This window comes from Colossoma macropomum, unplaced genomic scaffold (assembly GCF_904425465.1).
Source record: "Colossoma macropomum unplaced genomic scaffold, Colossoma_macropomum, whole genome shotgun sequence".
Taxonomy (NCBI): Eukaryota; Metazoa; Chordata; class Actinopteri; order Characiformes; family Serrasalmidae; genus Colossoma; species Colossoma macropomum.
In genome coordinates, this window is record NW_023494803.1 from 6,154,700 (window position 1) to 6,182,286 (window position 27,587).

A 27,587-nucleotide genomic window follows, 5' to 3' on the forward strand; every position below is an offset into this window, starting at 1 on the left:
TTGCATTTTAGTCGTTGTACAGAATAATAAGCCTTAGTATGTAATAAGCCTGGGATTTTAAGGGGTTTCACTTTACATTTGTGGCATACGTCCATCAAATAAAAACTTCTTCTGTCTGAAGTTTTTTTATAACGTATGCCTCGTTATTCGAAGCTCGACAGAATTCTGATTCCAAGTTGAGTTGTAAGTCAGTCAGCTTACTGACTCCAGTCCCCATTTCTGCACAGTAGTGCATAATGTTACAGCCAAATGTGGCTAATTATGGCAACATGAACAGCTAAACACCCCAGCTAGGGCTTCTGTGAGGACTCACTGGATATGCAGATGAGCTGGAGAGACATGCAGGGCTCAAAGTAATCCACAGTAGGTCTTCACATGCTGTTCCTTTGTTCAGTGCTGCTTCGGGCCTGTATGTGCAATGAATTATCACTGCATGGTTATTTTGCTTTGCAATTCGGTGTAATTCAGTCCAAGACATGGTTTGACAAGTTTGGTATGGAGGGACGTCAGTGGCCTCCACAGAACCGTAACCTGACCATGTTGAACTTATTATTCAGTCAAACTAGCTCGACTACCAATGTAATATAAATGAAATGACTCACAAACAGAGGAAAACAGGTGTGTTTGGAAACCACACAGGTTTACCACACAGATGAAAACATTTATTTGTGGCTTTGGAGATGGGTAGAAAACAACGTCCTGCCATCTGTCATGGTATGGGGTGTCTTTTCAAAGTCACACAAGCCCATCACTTAACTAAAGTACAAATGTACATGCTGAAAAGTGGCTAGCGACGGTTGCTAAGCAGCGGTTGGAGGGCTGAGGAAAATGGGGTGGGTGTTGAGACGGTTCTGATTGGCTTAGTCTCTGATGTTGGCAGGCTAGTCGCACCCTTGTCCTGTAATACAGCACACAGCTTTATTAAGAACAGCATGCAGTATACATTATATACTGATGCAGTATACAGTACACAGTATACTATTTCAGACACAGCCAGACAGAAAGAGAGCAATTGAGATGAGACAGCAGTTGAAATAATGAACGATGGTGACAGAAGGTATTGGATTATACTCTTTTCCAGATTGGACTGCATTCTGTATGACTGATATTAGCAGTAACATATTGCCACTAAAATGCCAGAAATTGTGTGCCACACTGGAAAAAGTGGTGTCTTGACAAGTGAAATCATCTTAAATTTAGTCAATATAGCCAGTATTTTTCATTTTGACATTATTGTAAGCTTGTTATTACATTACTTAACTGATTTGTAGATGCTTTAAGTGATTTTAGTAAGTCACATTATCTCGCTATATTGGCAGATTATTTTGTTTCTTCTAAGAAATCTGCTTAAAGCAAGGAAAATAAGTTAAATAGTCTTCTAACAATCTTGCAATAATCTTTAATTGAGAAATGTTAGATATATTGACTGGATTTAGAATAATTTCGCTTGCCAAGATACCAATTTTTGCACTACAGTATACAGATTCACATAGATAACCTTTCAAACCACTGCAGGAAGCTGTAGAGTTGCACAGTTTATGATTTTGTTGCTTTACTACATGCATTCAGATGATCCAATAAATGTAAGCAAGTTCAAAATAATAATGCAGACTTGCCTTTAACTAGGCCCTATTAAGGGTTTACTTTGTATTAGCGAGGTATATTACACTTGCAATATGTAGCAGTACAAATGCAGTAGGCTATATTTTGTATAATCTGTCTGATTAGTGAACGGCCACCCAAAAATATTCAGCCAAAAGAAGCTCTAGCTGTGGTCAGAAACTCACCACTGATTAAGGGCTAAAGCATCATCAACAGATTAGCTACAGTATCTAACTATACATCAGAAAGGTGGAGCTAAAAGGTAGGGGTTTCTAATAAAGTGGCCTCTGAATGTGTAGGAGGAGAAACACTCAGCTGTTCCCCAAGGCTGTCCTGTACTGTTTTGCTCTTAATGTCTGAATTATACACTGTTAGAAATAAAAGTTCTGTGCAGGTACATTTTTCACTCATCAAGGTATAAACAATGTAATCGTACCCTCAAAGATACAACAGTGGTTTTAAGGTCTGATTGTGAACCTTAAATAAGTTTTTCCTAGTGGAAAAGTACGTATTTGTACCTTTTCATAACCAAATGTTTTAAAACAGAACAGTAAAATAAAAAGCCTGGAGATGAGATGGAGTGTGTGTGGAGTCAGTACAGCTTAGAAAATATAATTTCCATAGATTATGATACAAGAGGGGCACTGCCCCAGAGACAGTTTCATACTATTTTCTGGGAGTGTACTACTGTGCAAAAGAACACCCTTCATTTATTTCATTTACATTTAAAACAGCAATTAAGTTCATTGTTCAGCATCAGGAAATAACAATGAACACATATTTAACAGAAAAGCCTGAACAAATGCATACAATATTCATTTTTTAAGTATATATTATGTGCACTCTTCACCTTTATTACAGCTTCTCAGAGACTCACTTTCAGTTTCTCAAAGAAATCTGCAGGCATCATTTTCCACAGCTCCAAAGTTCAGTCTTAGAAGTTTTTTCTGCTTCTCACAATCCAAGTAATCCCACACACTTAAGGCCTGGAGGGCCGTGAAGGCTTCTTGACAGCTACACATCCTTTCAGACCCACAGTGCTGAGTCGTCTTCTCACAGTGGAAGGATGGACAGAAACACCTGTGGATGTTTTCAGATCTGAAGCAACTTGATTTTCTCCTCTCTCTCAAAGGTGAAAGCTTTGAGTGCTGTTTATCTGATGGGGGCAGTTCTATTGTCTACCAGGTCTTCCAGGTGGTTGTTAGGAGTCCCATTTTCTCTGGAGCTTAAAGTTTGGAAACTCCTGTTTTTTCACCTATTTTTCTTTATGTCTCTCCTTCTTTATGCAAGTGGATTATCTTATATCTAATCTCCTCAGAAATATCTCCTGGGAAAAGAATAACTTGAGCTTAATGGCCATTTTGACTGGAAATTAAATAAACGAAGAATCTTTTGTGACTTTTGCCCAGTACTGTACACTGAATTACAAAAATACTGTTGTAATTGTGAGTTACATGCAATGTTTATGAGGTCTGACAACGTCAGGTAAATCTTGATACCAATGCAGCAGGAGCTCTGTTCAATACAGCCAGTCCACATCTGTCTATTTCGATCTACCACTCTACTTGACAGATAGAGACCCAGACAGAGAGAAATTAAAACAGAAGAGCCTGTCTTGGAGAGCCATTTCCCCTGAGGCGTTACCAGGCCGGTGCTTAGAAGAAGCACCCTTCAAAATCATCATCCTTTATAGGGACGATGAAGTTAGTCAGAGAAGCTTTTTGTTCTCAAGGTGAATGTCTACCTTGGATGAATCGATAGTCTGGTGGTGACAGAATAAAAATGAATTTTTCATGTCTTTCGTCCCTGCCGCCATGCTGTCAGGTTTGACCTGTAGAGGGAGTAGCTTGGTGGTAACTTTGAGACGAAGTCAGACTTTACCAGCTGCCTGACTAGCTCTGTTAGAACAAGGTTAGTGTTATTGTCATAACAGATCTGGGTCTTCTCTTTGAAATGGGAGTTTGTTGGCTGTCGTTTTTTGTCTTATTATGTCTGCTACTGAGTGTTTTGACTGAACTCTCATTTATTTTGGGTTACATTGGGTCAATTAGCATTCCTTCACTGACATTAAGCTCAAGCTGTCATGGGTTTGTGCAGCACTTTCTCACAAAGGATAACCTGCATAACCTTTACTGACCAGCAGATCAGAAAAAAAGTGCATTACATTCCATAAATGAGCAGATGAAGGTTACGTAGACAACATTTAAGGATCTCTAGTAACTCTTTGAACAAACTAGCTTGTTGTGATCTCTAGCCTCACCTAATTATTGGCTACATTTAAACAACAATGTCTACTTTTTTGGTAGAAGTAGTAAGGGAATGTATTGTCATGTTGGCAGTAAATGACAAGGAGATCAGACTGGACTTGTAATTGTTGGTCAGTAACTGAACTGGGGGAGTTGCCCCAATTAAATGGCAGCTCTTTCTCATATGCAGAGCTTCTGAGAGAGGCAATGCCAGGATTTTAGTTATTTGTAATTTTATATATTCTTTAGGTGAATATTTTTACTGGACATGAAGGAAGACATGGTAACCGTTTAAGGCTGATGCAAAAATGTGGCTTTTTCTGCTGTTTAACCGCTTGAGTGGTCAGGGCCTGCCAAAGTTTTATTACACACTTCTATAACCTAAGAACAGATCAACCAGTTTGCACTGAAGTCTCTGTAGTTACTGAATAATAAGCTTTAGTATGTAATAAGCCTGAGATTTTAAGGGGTTAATCCGCTCTTCTCTGTTACTAGCACAACTTTCAGTGCTGTTGTTGTTATTTTTTGATAAATAAAGAATGTGATCTAACAAAGCTGAAAATTTTAGATTTTTCTGTAGATGCAGTGATTCAGACTACATTCTTGAACAGGCAAACACATAAATAAGGATTTAAGTCGCACTTAAGTCATTGTTTTATCACTATTCTGATTAAACAAGCCAATAATAAGCGCTTACTGAACCAAAATGCTCCTGAATGAGCTTGCGTGCTAATTTGGAAAAATCACAATACATCCAGCAATAAAGTTGACGCCTAAAGTTTACATACTCCTAATGTAAAGACATTCAGATTCAATTCTTGTTACCATATATTTCCTGTGTTGTCAATTAGGGTGTGTGTTTTGTTTCTATAAGAAGTCATTTCAATGTAATAGTTGAATCAGATTTATTTCAGGTTTTATTTACTATGCCACATTTTCAGTGGGTCAAAAGTTTACATACACTTAGTATTTGTGTTAGTATTTGATAGCATGACCCCTTAAATGGCCAAGGCCCACTGACAGTTTTATTACACACTTATATAACTCAAGAATAGCTCGGCCAGTTTGCATTGAAGTCCCTATAGTTAATAAATAACAAGCCTTAGTATGTAATAAACCTGCACTGTAAAATGTAACAACTGCACTAACTTAATTTTTTTGGGTTCACTTTACTTATCTGTTACACTTACTAATGCAAATCTAGTAACACTTATATCTTATAACCAGCTATAATTCTTAGTTACTTAGGTAAAGTTAGTAAAGATCAATTAATTTGCATAAGTCCTACAGAGTGAAGAGTATTTTGCCTAAATTAACACAACATAAATACCACAGAAAGTTGGAGTAACTTAATCTGACAAATTTAAACCAACTCAAAAATGAATTGTTGAGATAGTAACTCATTTTGTCATTTTGAGTAAAATCATTTGATAGCGTATTTTGAGTTAAGTTAACTTTATTCAAGTGTTTTATGTTCACTATTTTCATTTTAAGTTGACTTTACAGGCAGGTACAGACAGGGCTGGGTTTACATTCAAATGATTTTGACTTCTGACGCTTTTCATGTAACTTTTGACAGCTTTGGACATTCAAATGGGATCTTTGAGTTGAATCAATCTCTTGCAGTTTAGTTTAGTTTGTTAGGACTTCTGAGCTTTACTTGATGAAAGCTTGGTCAATGCAACCTTGAGTAAAACCTGCATCATTCCTATTGGCTCTTGGAGGCATGCATAGTGGGCATGTCTTTCCACCTTGTTTAACCTACCTTCTCTGTGTTGTCATTCTCCCTAGCCTACCTTCCCTTGGGCACTTACTTATTTTCTAAAGTTTTGGGAGCTCATCTAATCTTAGTCAGTACTCACTGTAGATCAGTGTTGAGTAAGCTGAGTTGCCATGACCCCACCTGCTGAGTGTGGTTCTGAACACTTCAGACCACTTCTGCGTTCTGGGCTGAATTGTCAGTATTGGGTGAGATGGTCCAGAGCAGTATTAAGTTAAACTATTTAAGGCGTTCTTGTCAAAAATGTTCTGCCATTCAGTATAAATTTGTTAAAATCAAAGCCTAGTTTAGCTTTTAATGGAAGAAACTGAGTTAGCTGAACTTGAGTGGCTGGAGTTGTGTAAAGGCAGTAAATATACGTTAGAATTACTTAACTCTATTGAGTTAATACCATTATTATATAAGTTCAAAATACTCAATCATTTAAAGATCAAAGGAGTGATTTACTTAGTTTACTTAAGCGTATACAACAATAAACAAATGTGTTGTTCATACTCAGTTCAGGGAATTACCCATGGTCACCTGATTTCCTTAAACCATTTGAGTTCACTGAACTCATTAGGTTTTACAGTGTGGGATTTTAAGGGGTTCACGTGAATCAATTGCTTGGGGTTGCCTTCCAAAAGCTTCTTACAAGAAAGATTTTTTGCCCATTCCTTCAGACAGAACTGGTGTAACTCAGTCAGATTTGTTGGCCTCCTTGCTCAGACACTCTATTTTGTAGTTCAGTCCATTAATTTTCTATGGGATTCAGGTCAAAGCTTTATGATGGCCACTCAGATGCGTTCTCTTTGTTGTCTTTAAGCACTTTTGGAGGAATTCTTAGGATCATTGTCCTGCTGGAAGACCCAGCCATGATCAGATTTTAACTTTCTGGCCGATATCTTGAGGTGTTGCTCCAAGAATTTCTAGATGCCTTCTGTTTTTGCTTAAATGCACCTGCAAAGCACCCCCACAACATGATACTGCCACCACCACGCTTCCCTTGCTAGTTTGGGGGTGGCATCACCCTTATTCCTCCATACTTAGCACTTATCATTATGTCCAAATTATTCAGTCTGACCAGAAAACACTCAGAGACACAAAGAAATTAAGTTCGAATTTCCTCAGCCTAAATCTGTAAACTTTTGACGTTACCTGTAAGAGAAGTCTTGTGCATCTTTTATGCAGTGATAGAAAACACAGTAGCGAAGAGAAAGCTCAGATTCTATGCACTGATACATTTCATTAAAGCCAATATGAACATGTGCACACCCTAAATGAATTTAAGGAACCATCACCAAATTATCAGAACGGACTCTCTGTTCACTGGGGTTAATTTGCTAGTGTTGAATAACCCTGGGAAAAGAACTCTAACTGGTTAATTCAGAGTTATATTTAATGTAAATTGAAAGTAAATTGAAAACGAGAGTACAAATCATCCATTTAAGGGTTTGGGTGTTGCAAGGTCATTCTCTGAACCTTTATGTGAGGTTAAGGCTTCATCTTCTCTCTGAACGTCTCTGAGATTCTCTTGGGGCCTCGGCTGCCTCCAGAATGCAAGTGTTGACAGCAATTAAGCTTGTTATCTGTGGAAAAGTGTTCAATTTTTTTAAAAGTTTAATAACCACCTAATAATGTCTTATGCTCCTCTAGGTCCTGGACCAATTAGCCTTATAAAAACCACTCTGAATCTCACAGGCCTACACTTGGCTTTGTGACGAGCTACTAGGATGGTGCAGTCAATTACACCAAATAATGAGCAAATTCAGGGCACCAAAAGTAAGGAAGAAATCATAACAGTGGCTGAAACTCGAAAGTAATGTTGATGTTATGCTCATTTGCTCATTTTGGTTGCTACTATAGGAATAACAGAGTGAGCTATGTGAAATCTCTTGAGATTTAGGGTGTAATTTATCAGGCAAACTAGCCCACAATCTAGAGGAATATAAGATTTTATTATGTTATTATTAAACGTTTCAAACTTCTCTTTTAGAGCTTATAGCGAGTTTACTAGTTACCTTGTTTGGACTCTTGCAAGATGCTTCTTTCAGACTGTGCCCTGAAATAGATGATGTATGATATCAAATTGCTTAATACACTCACTGGCCACTTTATTGGGAACACCTACCTTATCAGCACTGCAATCTAGCAGAAACACTGAGTAAAAATCCCAGCAACTGACCAAGGAGGTAATCACAGTCATTGAGAATCTATAACTGAGTTTTGAATAAAGCTTAATTAGATCCGTTGTTCAATAAGTGACTATCAGAATTGAAATGTGTTATGTAGAAATATTACACACCCTCCATCTCACTGTTGTTGTGTCTTATTATGCACGTCAGCTCGCTCTTAGTGGGATAAATTCATCCAGGGATTGAGAGTGTGGAATTGTTTCAGTGTGTGTGTCTCTCTCCGTATCTCTCTCTCTCTCTCCGTATCTCTCTCTCTCTCTCTCTCTCTGAATTTCCCATCTCTTCTGGCTGGGTTTTCATGGTAAATCAAAGTGTGCTTTGCAGAGCTCTGTTGCTTCGACGGCCTCAATAAATCATCACAAAGCCTGTGGTCTTTCTGGTCAGTCTGAGAGAGTGGGGTCATTGATCCAAGATCAGCTATAATGAGGCTGGTGTTGTTTTAGCCCACTCTCAGATCTAGAATCAGTTTTACTGACTATGTTGGTGTGTCCAGTATTGGCCTTGCTCTCATTGTGTAAAGCCAACACCGGCATCTGTTAGCTGATGTACTGGAACTGGCAGTTAGCGTTCTCCTTCAAGTGTGTTGAGCTGCTCAATGACGCTTAGTTACCGGCAATTTGAAAAACTCACATTTTATACCTGCTAGCACACATGCTAATGGCTTAAGTGCACATTTTGATGATACTTATAATGCAAATGTAAATGATATATCCACCTTTCATCTTTACCTGTCTATATTACATAACTTTATTACTGTACACTTGAAGTTGTATAATGTAACTGTAAAGAATACCAATTGCAAATATTAGAATTTTGGGCTGATACCAATTTTAAAGGGCTGAAAATATTGTCTGATTTAATTTTATGTTAATCTTTTAGATTTTAATTTTATCATTTTATAGTTTAAATAACAGTGTCTGCCAAATGGTTTCTGAATTGTCAAGGTGGAAGTTCAAGGTGGGTGTTTCTATTAAAGTGGCCAGTTAGTGGAAGTACAATTTAGGTGTTTCTAATAAAGTGGCCAGTATGTGGAAGTACAAGGTAGGTGTTTCTAATGAAGTGGACAGTTAGTGGAAGTACAAAGTAGGTGTTCATAATAAAGTGGCCAGTAAGTGGAAGTACAAGGTAGGTGTTTCCAATAAAGTGGCCAATTAGTGGAAGTACAAGATAGGTGTTTCTGATAAAGTGGCCAGTTAGTGGAGAACACAGTAGGTTTTTCCAATAAAGTGGCCAGTGAATGAAAGTACAAGAGAGAAACATGCTTTATTAAGTGTTTCTCATAAAGTGGCCAGTGAGTGGAAATTCAAGGTGGGTGTTTCTAATAATGTGGCCAGTGAGTGGAACATAAGTAGTGGTGATGTAATAGTGCTTGATAACTTAAAAGGGTAAAGAATGCTTTAATTTTTATTTCAGTAAGTTTGACAAGTCTTGAAATAAAGTCTTAAAGTAAAGACAGCGTTTAGTTTGAAACCTGGCAGGTTTGTACATGGAGGCTTAGTTTTTCAGAAGCATGCAACTTAAAAACCTGACCACCCAGAGGAGTGAAACCAGGTTCAAATCGACCAGCCTGATTTGGATTTTTTGCAGCCTGTTTTTGTCTGAGTTGTTCATAGGACTGGTTGATTTGAGCTCGCTTTCATCCCTCTTGATGATCAGCTTTGAAGTTGTGTCCATTGATGTGTCAGTGCTTAGTTCCCTACCTGTAATACCATATTATCTCACAAAGCAGCAGAATGGAGCTGCATGAAGCGATCAAATACACTTAAATCTGTTTGTGAAAATCTGTCACAAATCAAGCTCTGCCTGCAACCAGTGACTTTTCAAAAATTTTGTATATTCAAAATAGACTTTTCACACTTAGAGCAGCTATCTATATAGCTATATAGCAGAATCTCCTGATTCATGGTTTTATGAACCACTACCAGATAGAGTTTAGATAGATTAGATAGACGGAATGTGATTAATCCAGGTTTAAATAGACGGAATGTGATTAATCTAGTTTTAGATGCTCAGATTGTGATTAATTCAGGTATGGATTGTCAGTCTGTGAATAATCCAAGTTTAGATTCTCAGACTGTGATTAGTCCAGGTTTAGATACTCAGGCTATGATTAATTCAGGTGTGGATTATCAGTCTGTGAATAATCCAAGTTTAGATTCTCAGATTGTGATTAATCCGGGTTTAGATTCTCAGACTGTGATTAATTCAGGTTCAGATACTGAGGCTGTGATTAATACCCGTTTCAATAACCAGACTGTAATTAGTTCCAGGTTTAGATACTCTGGCTGTGATTAATCCAGGTTTAAATACTCAGGCTGTTATTAATCCTGGTTAAGATTTTCAGACTATACCTAATCCAGGTTTAGATACTCAGGTTGTGATTTAATCTAGGTTTATATACTCAGACTTTGATTAATTTAGTCGTCTCCAATTCCACCCGCTAGTTAGGACTCCCCCAATCACACGATGCTATCAACGCTAGGAGGGTGAAGGCTAACACAGGCTTCCTCCGAGACCTGTGAAGCGCCACCGCTTCTTTTCGAACTGCCGCTCACGCAGCGTCATTGGACAGCTGAACGCGCTCGGAGGAAAGCGCCAACCACCAGATCTGTTACGTCAGCTAACAGACACCTGTGCTGTCTAGCATCGCGCTGAGTGATGGGGGGAGAAGGAGGGGCCATCCTACCCACCCAGAGAGAGCGAGGCCACTTGTTCTCTCTTGGGATTAAACCATATTTTGATACTCAGACTGTGATTAATCCAGGTTTAAATACCCAAGCTGTGATTAATCCAGTTTTAGATACTCAGGCTGTTATTAATCTAGGTTTAGATATTCAGACTGTTATTAATCTAGGTTTACATGTTCAGGCTGTGATTAATCCAGGTTTAGATACTTAGACTGTGATTAATCACTGCTATTAGTTAGTCTTTAATTTCGCAATATGCTAGCAAGCTGTTTTTATTTATTGAATGATTGATGTATTATTCATTTTTTGAGTATGAAATGAAAATGTGTTTTATGTTAAATTGTTATTGAAGTTTAAGTATTTATATATATATATATATATATATATATATATATATATATATATATATATATAATATATAAATATATATATTCATTTTTTAAACTCTTTCCCCTTTGGTTTTTAAACTGTGTGGGGGAGTGCCTAGTCAGATGGGCAGGGTAGAGGGCAAAAAAATCCTGCCTAGGGCCTCCCAAAGGCTAGAGCCCATCCTGGTTATTGCACCAGATTTATAGCCAACAGAAACCTGAAATGCAAGCTATCCATACCACAGTGACCCACAGCATGTCCGAATAAATGTGTTTTCTTTTTCTTTCATTATTTATGTTTTAGTCTTGTATTCAGGAGGACAAAGTTGCTTTTTTTCCAGCATGATCTCGGATGGGAGGCCTGTAGTGGCCCCACTCGCTCCTGGAGTGGGTCTCTGATCTGGGATCATCAGTAATGAAGCTTGTGCTGTGCCCGTTCCCTCTGGACAGACCTGACCACTGAACTCAGACCCTTATAACTATAATGAGGCCTGCTGTTCTCTGTTCTCCCCCAGGTGGAGGCGGCCACGGATTCAGAGTCCGAGAGCAAAGGATCGCGGGAATATCATTCTGTAGGGATTCAGGTGGAGGATGACAAACGGTAAGCGCGGAGTATTCCATTACTGTGGCTTTGCTGTCCGGGGTGAAGAGGGGGATTTGTATAAATCCCACTGAGATATGGAGCTGCTGATATTAGCATTGCAGTGCTCTGTGGCTTTTTGAGTCTGTGTGGGTGTGTATTTAGCTCTTTGTGAGGACCTGTTGTCTCCAAGATGTTCCTTTTTTCTAAAGCTACAGGCTGAAGCCGATCTTTCCTTTACTGAGGTTTAAAGGGAATTCCATCGATACTTTGCAATTTCTGCGTAATTTAATCAGTGAGATGTTAACTGAGTCATTCAGAGTGGTTTGGGATGAAATGCTTCATTGTAGAGAAACCTACCAGATCTGATTTCTTCACAGTGGTAGTGTTGGGAACCAGGGGTCACAATATCTGCAACGCAAATAGAACCATTTTACTTGCTATGCAAATAGACCAAGTGTTTTCTAAGTTTTTATATATGTAATGTTGTTAATGTAATTGTGGTAAAACTGAAAAAAAGTTTTCTTTGGGGACTGTTTTGCCTTACAGCACCCTGCATGCACCCCTCCGCCATGAATGGATTGAAAAAATATGTTTTAGGCCAAAACTATCATGAAATAACGTCTCAGATATCAGGCAGCAGAGTTTTAGAGGCATTAAACTCAGACGGTTCCTATCACCACCACTATGGTCAGTTTTAAGTGTGATTTGGTCACTGAGGTTAAGGTTGTGGTCAGGGTCACAGTACAAGTTCGCTTGTTTGTTCCACAGCTGCGCTGGATCTCTCTGCTCAGCACTGGAAGGTGTTTCTATTATTAATGTCTGATTCAGTTCTTTTGAAGTGGTTTCCCCCTTTCTCACTCTCTCTCTCTCAATGTTTTAATGTCTCTTTCTCACTCTCTCAATCTCACAATGTCTCTCTTTCTTGCTCTCTCTCACTCTCTCCCAATCTCTCAATATCTCTCTTTTCTCTCTCTCTCTTAATCTCTTAATGCCTCTCTCTCTCAGTCTCAATCTCTTAAGATCTCTCTATCTTTCTCTCAAAGTCTCTCTCTCTCTCACTCTATCTTAAACCCTTAATGTCTCTCTTTCTCAGTTTCTTTAATGTCTTTCCCCCCTCCCTCTCTTCTCTCTCTCTCTTTAATCAGTCCCTATATTTCTCTCTCTTTTTAATCTATCCCTATATCTCCCTCTTTCTCACTCTCCATCTCTCTTTTCTCTCTCTCTTTAATCAGTCCCTATAATTTCTCTCTCTCTAATCTATCCCTATGTCTCTCTCTCTCTCTCTCTCTCTCTCTCTGTCTCTCTCTCTCTTTAATCAACCCCCGTATTTCTCTCTTTCCCTCTAATCTATCCCCGTCTCCTTCACTCTCTCTCTCTGTCTCTCTCTCTCTTTAATCAACCCTTGTATTTCTCTCTTTCTCTCTAATCTATCCCCGTCTCCTTCGCTCTCTCTCTCTCTGTCTCTCTTCTCTCTCTAATCTGCCCCTATGTCTCTCTCTCTCTCTGTCTCTCTCTCTAATCTATCCCTATATGTCTTTCTCTGTCTCTCTCTCTCTCTCTCTCTCTCTCTCTAATGTATCTCTATATGTCTCTCTCTCAGCTCTGCTGAAAGAAGCTCTATTGGCGTATAATAAGTTTCAGTGCTGCCAAAGCTTTTAAATCTGTTTATCATACATCAGTCTATTAACTAGTCAATGAAAGCACACTGAGAAAGTGATGCATTGAATTGAGTTGATTCAGATGTGTACTCACCATTTCCACATGAATAAAATATATAACATTTTACCTCTCAGTTTGGCCAATAATGGTGTTGATGCACTATATTTTATTCATGTGGAAATGATGTACACGTTTGAGTCAGCTAAATAATATGCATTACACTTTTCAGGGCACTGTGTTAGTCTCTCTCTCTCTCTCTCTCTCTCTCTCTCTCAGTATGGGCAGGTTTAAGCGCTCTAACAGCGTGACGGCGGCGGTGCAGGCTGATCTGGAGCTGGAGGGTTTTCCTACGATGGAGGATAAGGGTCTACAGTTTGGTGGGGGCGGTGGGGGTTTCCAGCGCCACAGCGAGCCCAGCACACCTACGCAGTACGGGGCAGTGCGAACCGTGCGCACGCAGGGCCTCTTCAGCTACCGCGAGGATTACCGGCCCGCCGCGGAGCCCCCCAGTCCTCAGCGCAGCCCCGAGCCCTGGCTGGAGCCTCCAGGGGGCACCAGAGAGCCCCAGGCCACTGTGGCCGTCACAGTGACCCCTCCGCAGGCCTCGGATTCCGGCAGGGTCTCGCCCTCGACCCGGCGGGACGGCAGCTGGTTCATGCAGCTCCTACACACCGAGACCAAGAGGATGGAAGCATGGTGTAAAGACATGGAGGGAGAGGCAGAGGAGAACGACCTGTCGGAGGAGAGTGAGTAGGCACATGGAGGGTCCAATCCGTTTCCATTGTTTCCTGGATATCCGTATTATTCTGCTGACCACTGGTTGCTAAATAACAACACGCCACTTGTGGCGGAAACAATTTTTAGGTGGGAAATGTTTGAAGCAGTGTAGAGGGGTTCTTTGCTTCACTTTCCTTTTGAGTAACGCTTCATTTCAACGCATAGGGACTTAATAACACATGCATAGGCAATGAATAACATATATATTTCAGCTGTTCAGGTGTTCCCACCACAGCCAAGTCAAGCACATAGCCCTGCCATCTCCACAGACAAACATTGGCAGTAGAATTGGTCATACTGAAAAGCTCAGTGACTTTAAACACCTTTTCTCAAGTCAGTTCATGAAATTTCTGCCCTGCTAGATCTGCTAAGTGCTAATATTGTGAAAAGAAAGCGTCTAGGAGTAACAACAGCTCAGCCATGAAGCAGTAGGCCACACAATCTCACACGGTGGGCCTGCCAAGTGTTAAAGTATGTAGCATGTAAAAATCACCTATCCTCTGTTGCATCACTCGTCACAGAGTTCCAAACTGCCTCTGGAAGCAACATCAGAACAAGAACTGTGTGTCGGGAGCTTCATGAAATGTGTTTCCATGGCTGAGCAGCTGCACATAAGCCTAAGATCACTATGCGCAATGCCAAGCATCCACTGGAGTGGTGTAAAGCGCTGCCACCGGATTCTGGAGCAGTGTAAACATGTTCTCTGGAGTGATGAATCATGCTTCTCTATCTGGAAGTCTGACAGATGAATCTGGGTTTGGTGGATGCCAGGAAAACACTTTCTAGTGGAATGCATAGTGCAAACAGTAAAGTTTGGTGGAGGAGGGATAATGGGCTGGGGCTGTTTTTCAGGGTTTAGGCCCATTAGTTCCTGAGAATGGGAATGTTAATGCTACAGCATGCAGAGACATTTTAGACAATCAAATGCTTCCAACTAGGAAAGACCCTTTCCTGTTCCAGCATGACTGAGCCCCTGAGCTCCAGAAAAACATTTGGCATTTTTTGGCACTCCAGTGGTCTGCACAGAGTCCTGACCTCACCCCACTGAACACCTTTGGGATGAACTGAAATGTCAGTTGTGAGCCAGGCCCTCTTGTCCAACATTAGTGCCTGACCTCACAAATGCTCTTTTGACTGGCACAAGGTCCCATGGACACCAAATTCTTGTGGAAAGCCTTCCCAGAAGAGTGAAGGCTGGTATAGCCACAAAGGGGGTCCAACTCCCTATTAATGCCCATGGTTTTGGGAGGGGATGTCCAACAAGCTCATATAAGTGTGATGGTCAGATGGACACATACTTGTGGCCATATAGCATAAAAATACAAGTACAAAAACCCCCTACTTGAGCAAAACTAGAAATACCCTTGGTTATTACAATTATGTTATATTATTTTGTTGAACAATTTCTATTAAGGACAACTGTGTGATTGCAGACGTGAATTATTTGTTCATAACTGCAGCCACTCGTCTCAGTAGAAATAGTTATTTTGTACTTTAGTACAAATATATAGGACTAATATATGGTGTTCCTGACTAGGCTGCTGACTTACAAGTTCTATTACTCAGAAATGATGCATCATAACAGTGTTATAAATGGAACAAATGTCTGCCACTTTAGTTTCCATTATTTACTTAATAAAACATCTCATATCATCTTGCGATTTCTGGCACAAGCTGTTCTTAAATACTCAAGTATTGCTTTATAAGTAAATTATTCAGTGCTTATGCATGTGTTTTGAAGTCCCTATGAATGTAGCCTGTTACCCCTCTGAAAAGCACATATATAAAAGCAATAGAGCACACAAGACCATGTACTATTGATGTTATTCATGATACCATGGTAACACACCTCGTATTCTGTATAGTACCAGTCAAACCCTACACACCCCTACTCACAGATATGTTATATTACATTTGTGGTATTTATCAATATATTTAACATTTTTTAAATTATCTCAAATAGACATCACATATGGAACTATACAGCGAGGAAATCCAGGTATCTTGGATTCTTTACAGTTGCCAATCCCTTGCCTGCAGCTTCACAAACTCTTGGCGTTCTCTCAAGCAGCTTCATTAGGAGCCACCTGCTTGTCCAGCAGGTTCGAAGAAAATACACATATGCTCACAACACACTGGTGGCTGAAAGCAGCTTGTTTGGATGCATTTCAAACATGAATGCAATTCAAATAGTGATGCATTATTTGGCAACACTTTGTAATGCCAGGCCCTAATAAACAGCAATTTAATCACTATCTACTAGCAACACCTTAGCAACCACTTGGGATTCAATAGCAACCAGTTTGCAATACCTCAGCAATCACCTAAAACACCATAGTAGCCATCTGGTGACAGCCTAGCAACCACCTGGGATACCATGGCAACCACTAAGCATCACCTTAGTAACCACCTGGGATACCATAAGCACCATTTAGCACCACCTTAGCAACCATCTGGAAATCACAGCAATGGGTTAGCAACACCTTAGCAACCACCGAAAATACCATGGTAGCCATTTGGCAACACCTAGCAACCAAATGGGATACCATGGCAACCACTTAGCACCACCTTAGCAACCATCTGGAAAGCACAACAACCGGTAAGCAACACCTTAGCAACCAACTAAAACACCACTGTAGCCATTTGGCACCCTAGCAGCCACCCGCTAAAGCTGCACAGTTATTTTCCTCAGGAAATGCACTTTTGTAGTTATGAACTATCATTAACAAACTATCAGATAATAATTGTGTTTTTAATTATAGGGCCATGTTAATATATAGTGTTACCTCTTTTTTGAGAGGGGGGCACCAATTCATACATAGTCATCATTTCCACTTCTTCTATACATCTTAGAACGAAATTTCAAGAATTCAAGCTCAAGTTTTTAGATCAAAGTATCTTCATTTGCCTTCATGAGGGTCACCTTTGTCCTTAACTTTCATTATCAACTACCTCAAATCTCTTTTATGAGAATATTATTTTTCAGTGCATAATATGTTAATTTGGTAACGCTTTCCTGTTGTATAACAGTGATATAACTGTGCTATAAACATGTCATATGCTCTCATAAGTTGTAATATGTCAGTTTGGTTACAATGTGTGTATACAATTGATATAAGTGTTTACAACTGTGTTATAAGGTAGAATTGCATGTTTTGTTCAGTAATAGTGCGGAACAAAGCAGTAACAATGTCATGTTACCATTACAGGTAACTCTAGTGATAGTTCTTGCTGTGCATTCTTGTTAGCCATCATGACCCAACATGTCATCTGTCATGACAATTAACTGTAATAGGAACATGACACTGTTATATTACTGATCATAATCTGTCATGACAGCACATGTTTATGGCATGGTGATGTCAGTGTTGTGTAGCAGGGTTCAGATAAGGTCTTACTGTCTTCTCTGATAAAATCAAATGCTGCATGTGTGTTCAGTTCTAGGTAAAATCCGGAGTGCGGTGGGCAGCGCTCAGCTCCTCATGTCCCAGAAATTCCAGCAGTTTTACTGGCTGTGTCAGCAAAACCTGGTACGTCATCACGTCTCTATTCCTGCATAGATTTCTGGGAGTGCTTCTGTGTATCTGTCTGTCTGGATATGGATATGTCTGCAGTAGAATTTGATAAAGGTAAAAGACGTGATTATGCTTTGTAAAAGTCCGCGTTTGGAATCTGGACTCTGGTCTGTAATGTAAGGTGGCTGTGTTGGTCAATAACACTGGACACTGTAATCCAAATACACAGGCCAGTTTGGTCCCTTGCTGCAATGACGCTGCGTAGCACGTCATAATTTTGTGTAATGAACTTTATTTTGAGAAAGTGAAAACTCTTGTGTGAGACTGCAGCAAAAGCAAAAGGCCTTGAGACCTGACAGCTATGTGTCTGTGTGTTTGTGTGAAAAAGAGCGAGAAAGAGATTTCATTTATTTATTTCTTTTTGGATACCCCCTTTGCACCAAATTGTTTCTTCCCTCAGACACAATCCAATATCCCAGATAAACCTGATTTCTCCTTCTGCAGGTTGAGCTGGACCCACAGCTCCATTACTGCTGCATTAGGGCCGTGTTACTGTTGTATTACAGACATATTATTGCAGTATTATGGCTATGTCACAGGTGTATTAGTACAGTATTAAGGCTATATTGCTGCTGTATTTGTGCCGTACTGCTGGCCGTATTACGGCTGGATTTTGGATGTATTATTCTGCATTACACTTTAGCAATAATAAGGCTACATGGCTGCATTGTTGATGTATTATGACGGTATGACTGATAGATTAAGACTGTGTCACAGCTATTTTATGGTTGTATTATTGTGGAATTACAGCTGTATTATGTTTGTGCTATGGCTGCATAACAGAGGCATTCCTGCCATATTATGTCTGTATTATGTATTACTGCTGTATTACAGCTGTACTACAACTGTGTTACTGTTGAATTATTGCTGTATTAATGCTGTATTACTGCTGTATTATTACTGTTACAGTTGTGTTACTGTTGAATTGCGGCTGTATTACATGTGTATTTATTGTTGTACTGGTGAATTAAGGCCCAATTAAAAGCTGTATTACTGCTATCTTACGGCTGTGTTACAGTTGTGTTACTGTTAAATCATGGCTGTATTACTGCTATATTACGGCTGTGTTACAGTTGTGTTACTGTTAAATTATGGTTGTATTACTGCTTTATTACAGCTGCATTACAGTTGTGCTACTGTTGAATTATGGCTGTATCACTGCTTTATTATGGCTGTGTTACAGTTGTGTTATTGCTGTGTTCTGGCTGTATTATTACTTTATTGTGACTGTGTTACAGTTATGTTTCTGTTAAATTATGGCTGTATCATGTCTCTGTTATTGCTGAATCACGGCTGTATTAATGCTATATTACTGCTTTATTATGACTGTGTTACAGTTTTCTTACAGGTGAATTAGGGCCCTATTACTGCTGTATTACAGCTGTACTCTGACTGTGTTACAGTTGTGTTACTGGTCCATTAGTGCTGTATTACTGCTTTATTGTAGCAATATTATTTTTAGAGTTATGGCAGAGTTACCACCGTTCTGGCTGTGCTGAAGTTGTGTTACTGTTGAATTATGGCTGTTCGATGTCTCTGTTATTGTTGAATTACAGCTGTATTAATGCTGTATTACTGCCATATTAGTACTATATGATAGCTGTGCCACTGTTGCATTCCTGTTGTATTGTCATTATTGAATTATAGGCTGTATTACTGCTGTATTACAGCTGCATAACAGCTGTAAATTGTCTATTTGCTGCAGTTTCACCCACCACACTTTCTTCCATACTTCAGCAGCCTCTACTGACAGACAACAACACATTAGCCAATCAGCACTCAATGGGAAAGCACAATTGCCCAATAAGAGATCAATACTTACGAGTAGTGAATAGCTGGTGGATGGCTCAGAAGAGTGCAGGAGAGGGTGTGTGTGTGTGTGTGTGTGTGTGTGTGTGTGTGTGTGTGTGTGTGTATGTGTTTGTGGAATAATGATAAGACAAACATCCTGTAAGATTTCTATTTCAATGATTTACACACAGAAAGCTCTTTAAAAACACCACACAAATATATTTTTTATCTAGACCACAATTAGGTAGCATGCAAGACAAAGCAAAAAATCCCCAAAACAAAATACTGAGTTACGATACAGTCCAGATAAAATGAGTTTCCATATCGTTCCATATTTTTATTATTCCACAGTTTAGAATAATAGCGAAGACACCAAAACTATGAAAAAGCACAAATTGAATTATGCCAAACAAATCAAAACTATCTTCAGTTTTAGCTTCTTCACAGCAGCCTCTCTTCACCCTCATGCAGTTTTCATATTCTTGACATTCTCTCAAGCAGCTTCATGAGGAGCCACCTGAGAGGAGTTTCCAACAGAACTGAAGGAAATACACCTAGGCAGAGACTTTCTTAGCTGCTATAAATATTTAGAATATAAATATTTAGAATTTTTGGAAATACATTCAAACATATGCATCAACTTCACTGTTTATATTTGCCTTAGAAACAAGTGCATAAACGTTGAAACCGTTAGATCAGAATGTCTTTAAGATTTTGGAAAATGTGCATCAATCAGGTGTGAACAGCTGGAAACATATTTCAAGTATTCAGAAGTTCCAGCAGGCAAAGATGTTCAGTGGGCTGGAGGTCTGGAGATTTCTCCCACCATACCCTGATTTGTGTCAGTTTTAAATAATGTATCCATGAATAATAAGTATCAGCTCAGTCCAGGTTTGGTTTAGTTTTTAAACTAACAGCCCTTGGTGGTGGACTCACCACCAGGTCAGTACTGCAAATACTTTAAAGAAAGTTGTGATGAGTTTTCACTGGTTTATTTATTAGAAACACCTACTTTGTGCTTCCACTCACTGGCCACTATATTAGAAACACCTATCTTGTACTTCACTCACTGGCCACTATATTAGAAACACCTACTTTGTACTTCCACTGGTGTCCAGAAAGCTGCCCCACCCCTTACGTAACTCTAATACATCTGATCCAGCCAATAAGGAACTTGGTAAGAGGTTGATTGGCTGGAGCAGGTGTGGCAAATTGTAGTTCTAGGTTCTAGGATCTGCAAAAAGGTAGCTCTCAGGACCAGGGTTGGAGACCACTGACCTACCCTGTACTTGCACTAACTGGCCACTTTATTAGAAACACTTACCTTGGAGTTCTACTCATTGGCCACTTTATTAGAAACACCTACTTTGTACTTCCACTAATTTGGCCACTTTATTAGAAACACCTACCTTGGAGTTCCACTCATTGGCCACTTTATTAGAAACACCTACCTTGTACTTTCACTGACTGGCCACTTTATTAGAAACACTTACCTTATGTGTCCACTCAGTTGCCACTTTATTAGAAACATATGCCTTGTAGTTCCACTCACTGGCCACTTTTTTAGAAACACCTACCTTGTGTGTCCAATCAGTGGCCACTTTATTAGAAACACCTACCTTGTACTTTCACTCACTGGCCACTTTATTAGAAACACCTCCCTTGTACTTCCACTTACTGGCCACTTTATTAGAAACACCAACCTTGTACTTCCACTGACTGGCCACTTTATTAGAAACAGCTGCCTTGTACTTCCACTCAGTGACCACTTTATTAGAAACACCTCCCTTGTACTTCCACTGGCCACTTTATTAGAAACACCAACCTTGTCCTTTCACTCACTGGCCACTTTATTAGAAACACTTACCTCACTAGGTTCACTGCAATTTAAAAATGCCTAGTCAGGAGTGGCTCTGTGGTTTTGTCCTTTTTTAATTTGATTTCTATCTATTCACTGACTTGTGTTGTGTTTGTTGGGCCTCTTTTTGCTCTTCAGTTGTTACGTGTAAATTTTGTTGTTAATCTCTCAAATTGTGGAGTCAGGGCTTTGATAGCAGAATGGCTGCTTTGTGTTGACACTTCTGCGAGATGGTTTTCGACTTTCTCGGAGCTCTTTAAGCATCCTCCAGGCACAAAGAAAGCCTGCAATAACACAGCAAACAGCTCCTGAGCACGGATTTCAGGCTGCTCGAAATTGTGACGTTGGCAACTAAGAGGCTTACCGAGCTGCCTAATTATGTTCACCGGCACTGTCATCTCTCTCGTCTCCTTTTTCTTCACTTTTCCCCAGATAGCTGCATGAATCTCCACATTCACACACATTCTGGCAGAGGGGGAGGGGCTTTTCTCCCTTTCAGAATCTCAAGGATTAAATCATACGCTGACATCATCTAAGTTTGAGTTGCTGGTCGAGTTTAAGAAGAGAGCTTTCTGCCTTTCAGTATGTGGAGGGAAAGAAAGTTTCACTTATTTATATTCATTTTCATCTTAGCATGTTTATTTAGCATGATAGCAAATGTCCTCAGGTAATAAACTCGCTGGCCACTTTATTAGAAACCCCTCCCTTGTTGCCCCACCTTGCTGGTGTACATCTGGAGACTGCAGCTCATCTGTTGAAACACAATCTTCTTCATCAGTGACCAGTCTCTGACCACAGAACCACTGTGGGCTGGATATTTTTGCATAGTAGACCACTCTCAACCTAGCAGTGACACTGCTGTGGCTGCTACAGCACTATGTAAATGTCAGAGTCAACATATTTAACAGAAAAATACACAGAGGAAATATAATATCACATTTTTTAGTGTTTATTGTGTCCACTCTTCACCTTTATTACAGCTTCCATTCTTTTCAGGAGACTCATTTTCAGTTTTTAAAGAAATCTGCAGGGATATTTTTCCACACTTCCTAAGTTCAGTCTTAGAAGTTGGTTGCACTTTTTGCTTTTCACAATGCAAGTAATCCCAACACTGTGTTTGAGGTCTGGACTCACAGTGAGTCCACTGTTCTGAGAACACTAAATGTTCGCTTTTGTGTCTTTTTTGACTGGAAATCAAGTAAATAAAGCGTGTTTTCAGACCACACACTACCATGTAACTGTCACTGCTGTGCTGAGAATGATCCACCACCCAAATAATGTCTGGGCAACGGTGGTCCTGTGGTCAAAAAATGACTAATTGGGTAGAGGGGGTGCTGACATGTTGTGCGGCAACAGATGGACTACAGTCTGCAATTGTACACCTATATAGTGGAGCTATAAAGTAGCTGCCAGCAAGTGGAAGTACAAACTGGTTAATAGTTAAGTTAGTATATTCATGTAAGGAGACATTTTTCTGTAAACCAGCTGGAACTTAAGAAACTGGCTGAAAATGTGCTGTATTTATTGTTGAGGTCCCAGTTGTTCCAGTAACCAGCACTGCAGTGATGATTCCTGCCTTGATTTTAAAAAAGGATACATCCTATTAAGCAAGCAAAGGGAAATAGTGTGGTGGGAAGCAGTACCTTTAAGATTCAGCTGGACTAATGTTGGCCAGCCTGTTCGGATAATATGACCTTGGCCTTTACTTGAGTTTGCTAGAGAAGCTAATTTGAATTCAGAAGAAACTGCGCTTTAGATACTTTACTGCTGATCATCAGCCTCCCCAACAAGGACATCTAGTGGTTGGATACAGAAGTGCAATGCACTGTGTTTAATAAAAACAACATACCTGCTTTTATTTGAGTTCAGGATAATATTTCTTACTGTTCAGTTCATAGAGTCTCATCTGAAAGTAAGCAAGGCCACTTCTTTTGTTTTTGCTATACACCAAAGACATTTAGGTCTTCAGAAAACATGCAGCATTTATTTCCTGATATTTACATCCAGATGTGTTAAACAACTCAGATATGTCACCTTTTGAACTCACCCATTTTTTGTTGTACACTCAAGATATTTGGATCAAAAGATGAAAATGGGATGAATATATTCAAACTTTTACATTTAGATGTGTTAAACCACTCAGAAATATGACACCTTTTTGTACCCACCCATTTTTCAAGAGAGCAAAAATATTGGAAAATGTGACTGACAGGTGTTTCTTGTTGCCCAGGTGTGCCCTGTTAGATTGATTGTTTAAACATTTAATAGACCTGAACGTCTACTCACGTTTGAGCCCTGGGTTTTGCATGTGAAGACTGCATTTGTTGTTAATAAGGATAAACAATGGGAGAAAAGCAAGCCATTTTGAAGCTGAGAAAAGAGGGAAAAATGGTACCAACCATTGCACAAGCACTAGCCAAAGCAACAATTTGGAATGTTCTGAAAAAGAAAGAAACCATCTGCCAACAACCAGACATCAACCAGGTCAGCCAAGGAAAACAACAGCAGTTGATGAAAGAAACTTTGTGAGAGCTGTGAAGAAAAACCCCAAAACAACTTTCACAGGGACAGGGGTAAAGGTATTACAATCCACCGTTCGAAGAGTGCAGAAATAGAGAGGCCACAAGATGCAAACAATTCATCAGAATTCACCAGATTTGAATTTGCAAAGAAATAGAAAAGTAGAAGCCTAAGTGTGGAGAAAGAAAAGATCTGCTAATGATCCAAAACAAACAAGCTCATCTGTAAAGCATGGTGGAGGTAGTGTCATGGCTTGCATGGCAGCTTCTGGAAGGGGCTCACTAATCTTTATTGATAATGTAACTCATGACGGCAGCAACTGATTGAATTCAGAAGTCAACTGGAACATTCAGTCTGCCACTTTACAGAGAAACACAATGACCCAAAAACATACTGTTAACACAACAAAGTGGACCAGGTTGATCACCAGACCTTAACTCAATTAAGCATGTATTTCACCTCCTCAGCTCCAGACCCCAACGTTTAAACATCAAACAAATGCATATCGATGTCTAATGTCTACTTAAAGTGAAGTATGTAATAACATGACCCCATCTATGTCCTGCAGGACCCTAGTGCCATGCCCCGGCCCACCTCTCAGGACCTGGCTGGATTCTGGGACCTGCTGCAGCTCTCCATCGACGACGTCACCTCAAAGTTTGACGAATTGCAGAAGATCAAGAGCAACAACTGGAGGCTCATTGAGAGCCCCGTGAAGAAGGTGAGCTTTAACTGGGCAGCAGGTTTGGTACAAAAATATGGACAAAATTCAGGCTTCAAAAAAGCTGCAGCTGTTTTTTAGCTGATACTTTTGTGCATTTTTATAGTTAGGAGTGTCTACACTCCCATGCAAAACAAAATGGGCAAAACATTAGGCTTTAACAAATCATTAGTCAGTAAATACACAAGAATTAAACAAATAGGTATAATAAGTTAGTATGGGACAGCTTTTCTCTTTGATTTCTTCATATATTGAAGTCTTGTGGGTAAACTTGCAGACAGTCTTTTACAGAAAGAAGACTCAGTATTGTTCCACTCAGCACTGATGGCTTCAAACAGTTGAAAATTCTTGCCAAGCTAGTTTGTGTTTAATGTAAGACCAGTTATTCTTTATAGGGTTTAAATCTGGACTCTGATCAGCACCTGTTCACCACCTGTTTTTGCACAGAAGGGTACATTACATTAAACATTTGTCAGAATCCACAAGTCTTTTTGAGATTACTTAACAACTCAAAGCAGTTTAACGCAAGTTAGTGATGATTTAGGCAGTTTTACTACAGGACAGGAATGCATAAAAGAGGACTGTATAATATCACAGAACACAGAACCACAGAAGTCTGGAACCCAAAGGTGTAGTTTTGGTTTCAGAAGTAGGGGGACAACATCAAACTGAAGCATAACCATGGAAATGGGTGTATCATAATCATGGAAGTAGTGTAGTTGTAGCATAACTATGGAAATGGGTGTAGTGAAACTATGGAAATAGGTTTCACACAGCTATTGAAAATGGTGTAGTGTAACCATGGAAATAAGCATAGAATAAATTTGGAAATAGGTGTAGCACAACCATAGATTGGTGTAGCATAACCAAGTAATTAGGTGTTGCATAACAATAGAAATGAGTGAAATGTAACCATGGTAATAAGTGTGGAGTAACCTTGAAAGTAAGTGTGTAACCATAGTAACCATAGTCATGGGTGCATCATGACCATGGAAACAGGTGTAGCGGAACAATGAAAATGAGTTTACTGTAACCATGGAAAAAAGATGTGGGATAATTATTGAAATGAGTGTAGCATAACCATAGAAATAAGTGTAGAGTAACTCTGGAAATAGTTGTAGCATAACAATGGAAATAGGTGAAATGCAATCATGGTAATAAGTGTAGAGTAACCTTGAAATTAAGCATCGAGTAACTATGGAAATAGCTGGTGCATAACCATGGAAATGGGTGAAATGTAATCGTGGAAATAAGTGCAGAGTAACTATGGAAATGGGTGTAGCATAACCATAGAAAAAGGTGCAGAGTAACCATGAAAATAGGTGTCGTAATTGTGGAAATGGTGTAAAATAATCATAGAAATGAGTGTAGCGTAATCAAGAAAATAGGTGTAGAGTCATCATAGAAATATGTGTAGCGCAACAATGGAAATATATGTAGATTAACTATGGAGTTATGTGTAAAATAACCAAGAAAGTAGGTCTAGTAATCACCACGGATGGAAATAGATGTAGAGTCACCATATAAATGAATGTAGTGTAAACATGGAAAACGTGTAAAGTAACCATGGAAATAAATGTAGAGAAACCATAGAAATATGTGCAAAATAACCATGAAAATAGGTATAGTAACTGTGGAAATACATGTAACTTAACCATAGAAATGAGTGTAGCGTAACCATAAAAATAGATGTGGAGTCACTGTAGAAATAATTGTAGCTTAACCATAGAAATAGGTGTAGAGTAACCATAGAAATTAGTGTAGCATTATCATGGAAAGAGGTGTAACGTAACCATAGAAATAAGTGTAGAGTAACTATAGGTGTAACTATGGAATATGTGTAAAATAACAATGAAAATAGGTGTAGCGTAAGTATAGAAATGATTGTAGCATAACCATGGAAATAGCTGTAAAGTAACTGTAGAAATGAGTGTAGTGTAAGCATGGAAATAAGTGTAGAGTAACCATGGAAATGTGTGTAAAATAACTATGAACATAGGTGTAGTAACTGTGGAAATAGTTGTAGAGTAACCATAGAAATGGTTGTAGCGTAACCATGGAGATAGATGTAGAGTAACAATAGAAATGAGTAGAGCGTATCCATGGACATAGGTGTAGAATAACCATAGAAATGAGTGTAGTGTAACCATGGAAATAGGTGTAGAGTACCCATAGAAATGAGTGTAGCATAACCATGGAAAAAGGTGTAGAGTAACCATAGAAATGAGTGCAGCGTAACCATGTAAATAGATGTAGAGTAACCATAGAAATGTATGTACCATGGAATCATGGAAAAAGGTATAGAGTAACTATAGGAATGAGTGTAGTATAACCATAGTATTTGGCTGACAGTGACGGTGTTTTTGTGTTTTGTCTCAGCTCCCGCCCCCCGTACCAAAGAAGACACTACGTAAGAGTGTGACGCGGGAGAAGTCTCTGGACCTGCCTGACCGGCAGAGGCAGGAAGCGCGGCGGCGGCTGATGGCCGCAAAGCGAGCGGCTTCATTCCGCCAGAACTCGGCCACGGAGCGAGCGGACAGCATCGAGATCTACATCCCCGAGGCCCAGACGAGACTGTGAGAGAGAGAAAGAGAAAGAGACACTCGGAGCAGGAGGGCCTTCATCTCCACGCCTTCATCACACAAGCTCCGCCCACTTCACCTTCATCAGCCGCGGCATCGTCATCTTCAGACAGCGCCAATAGCGCATTTTCTAATCCCCAGCTAGGCAACACGAGGGGGTCTGCGCCTGATCTGTAACAAACGAGAGCTGACCACGAGGACAAAACATCTAAACAAATGGAACCAACACCACTCATAAGGCTGTATTCATGAAATAATAAAGTATTTATAACAATTATTAACAGGAGCCAAAAGAATCTGAGGCTTTTACGCTACAGGCCGAAAGTTTGGAAGCAGCACTTACTTAACGTAAAATTAACCATGAAAATGTTGGTATTTTCTAGAGATAACAGACAGTGATGCATTTATTACACACTATGAAGCAGTTTCATTGAATGTTTAGTGCTCAGCTGACTATTTTTATCTAGCTGGCTGATGCTTTTTGATTTGTTCCTGCTAATTCTTCAGTTTTACTGCAGCTCCATTGGATATTTTTCCATACTTGTTGTGAGGACCTCCAAAGTTCAGTCGTAGAAGTTCGTTGCAATTTCTTGCACTCGAGTTGCTTTTATGAGATCCATGATGTGTCAATGAATGCATTTACATTTCAAATCAACCTACTTCA

At 39.5% G+C, this 27,587-nt stretch overlaps 1 protein-coding gene across 1 annotated transcript in view; it reads left to right on the forward strand.

Annotated features, from left to right (window-relative positions):
- The window catches only part of dlgap2a (discs, large (Drosophila) homolog-associated protein 2a), a 404,743-nt gene extending 377,822 nt beyond the window's left edge, over positions 1 to 26,921 (forward strand). The window contains exons 15-19 of the mRNA XM_036593314.1: positions 11,373 to 11,458; positions 13,376 to 13,845; positions 17,315 to 17,406; positions 24,189 to 24,341; positions 26,721 to 26,921. Of these exons, the coding sequence (XP_036449207.1) occupies positions 11,373 to 11,458; positions 13,376 to 13,845; positions 17,315 to 17,406; positions 24,189 to 24,341; positions 26,721 to 26,921 (1,002 nt within the window). The remainder of the gene's footprint in view (positions 1 to 11,372; positions 11,459 to 13,375; positions 13,846 to 17,314; positions 17,407 to 24,188; positions 24,342 to 26,720) is intronic.
- The last annotated feature ends 666 nt before the right edge of the window (positions 26,922 to 27,587 follow it).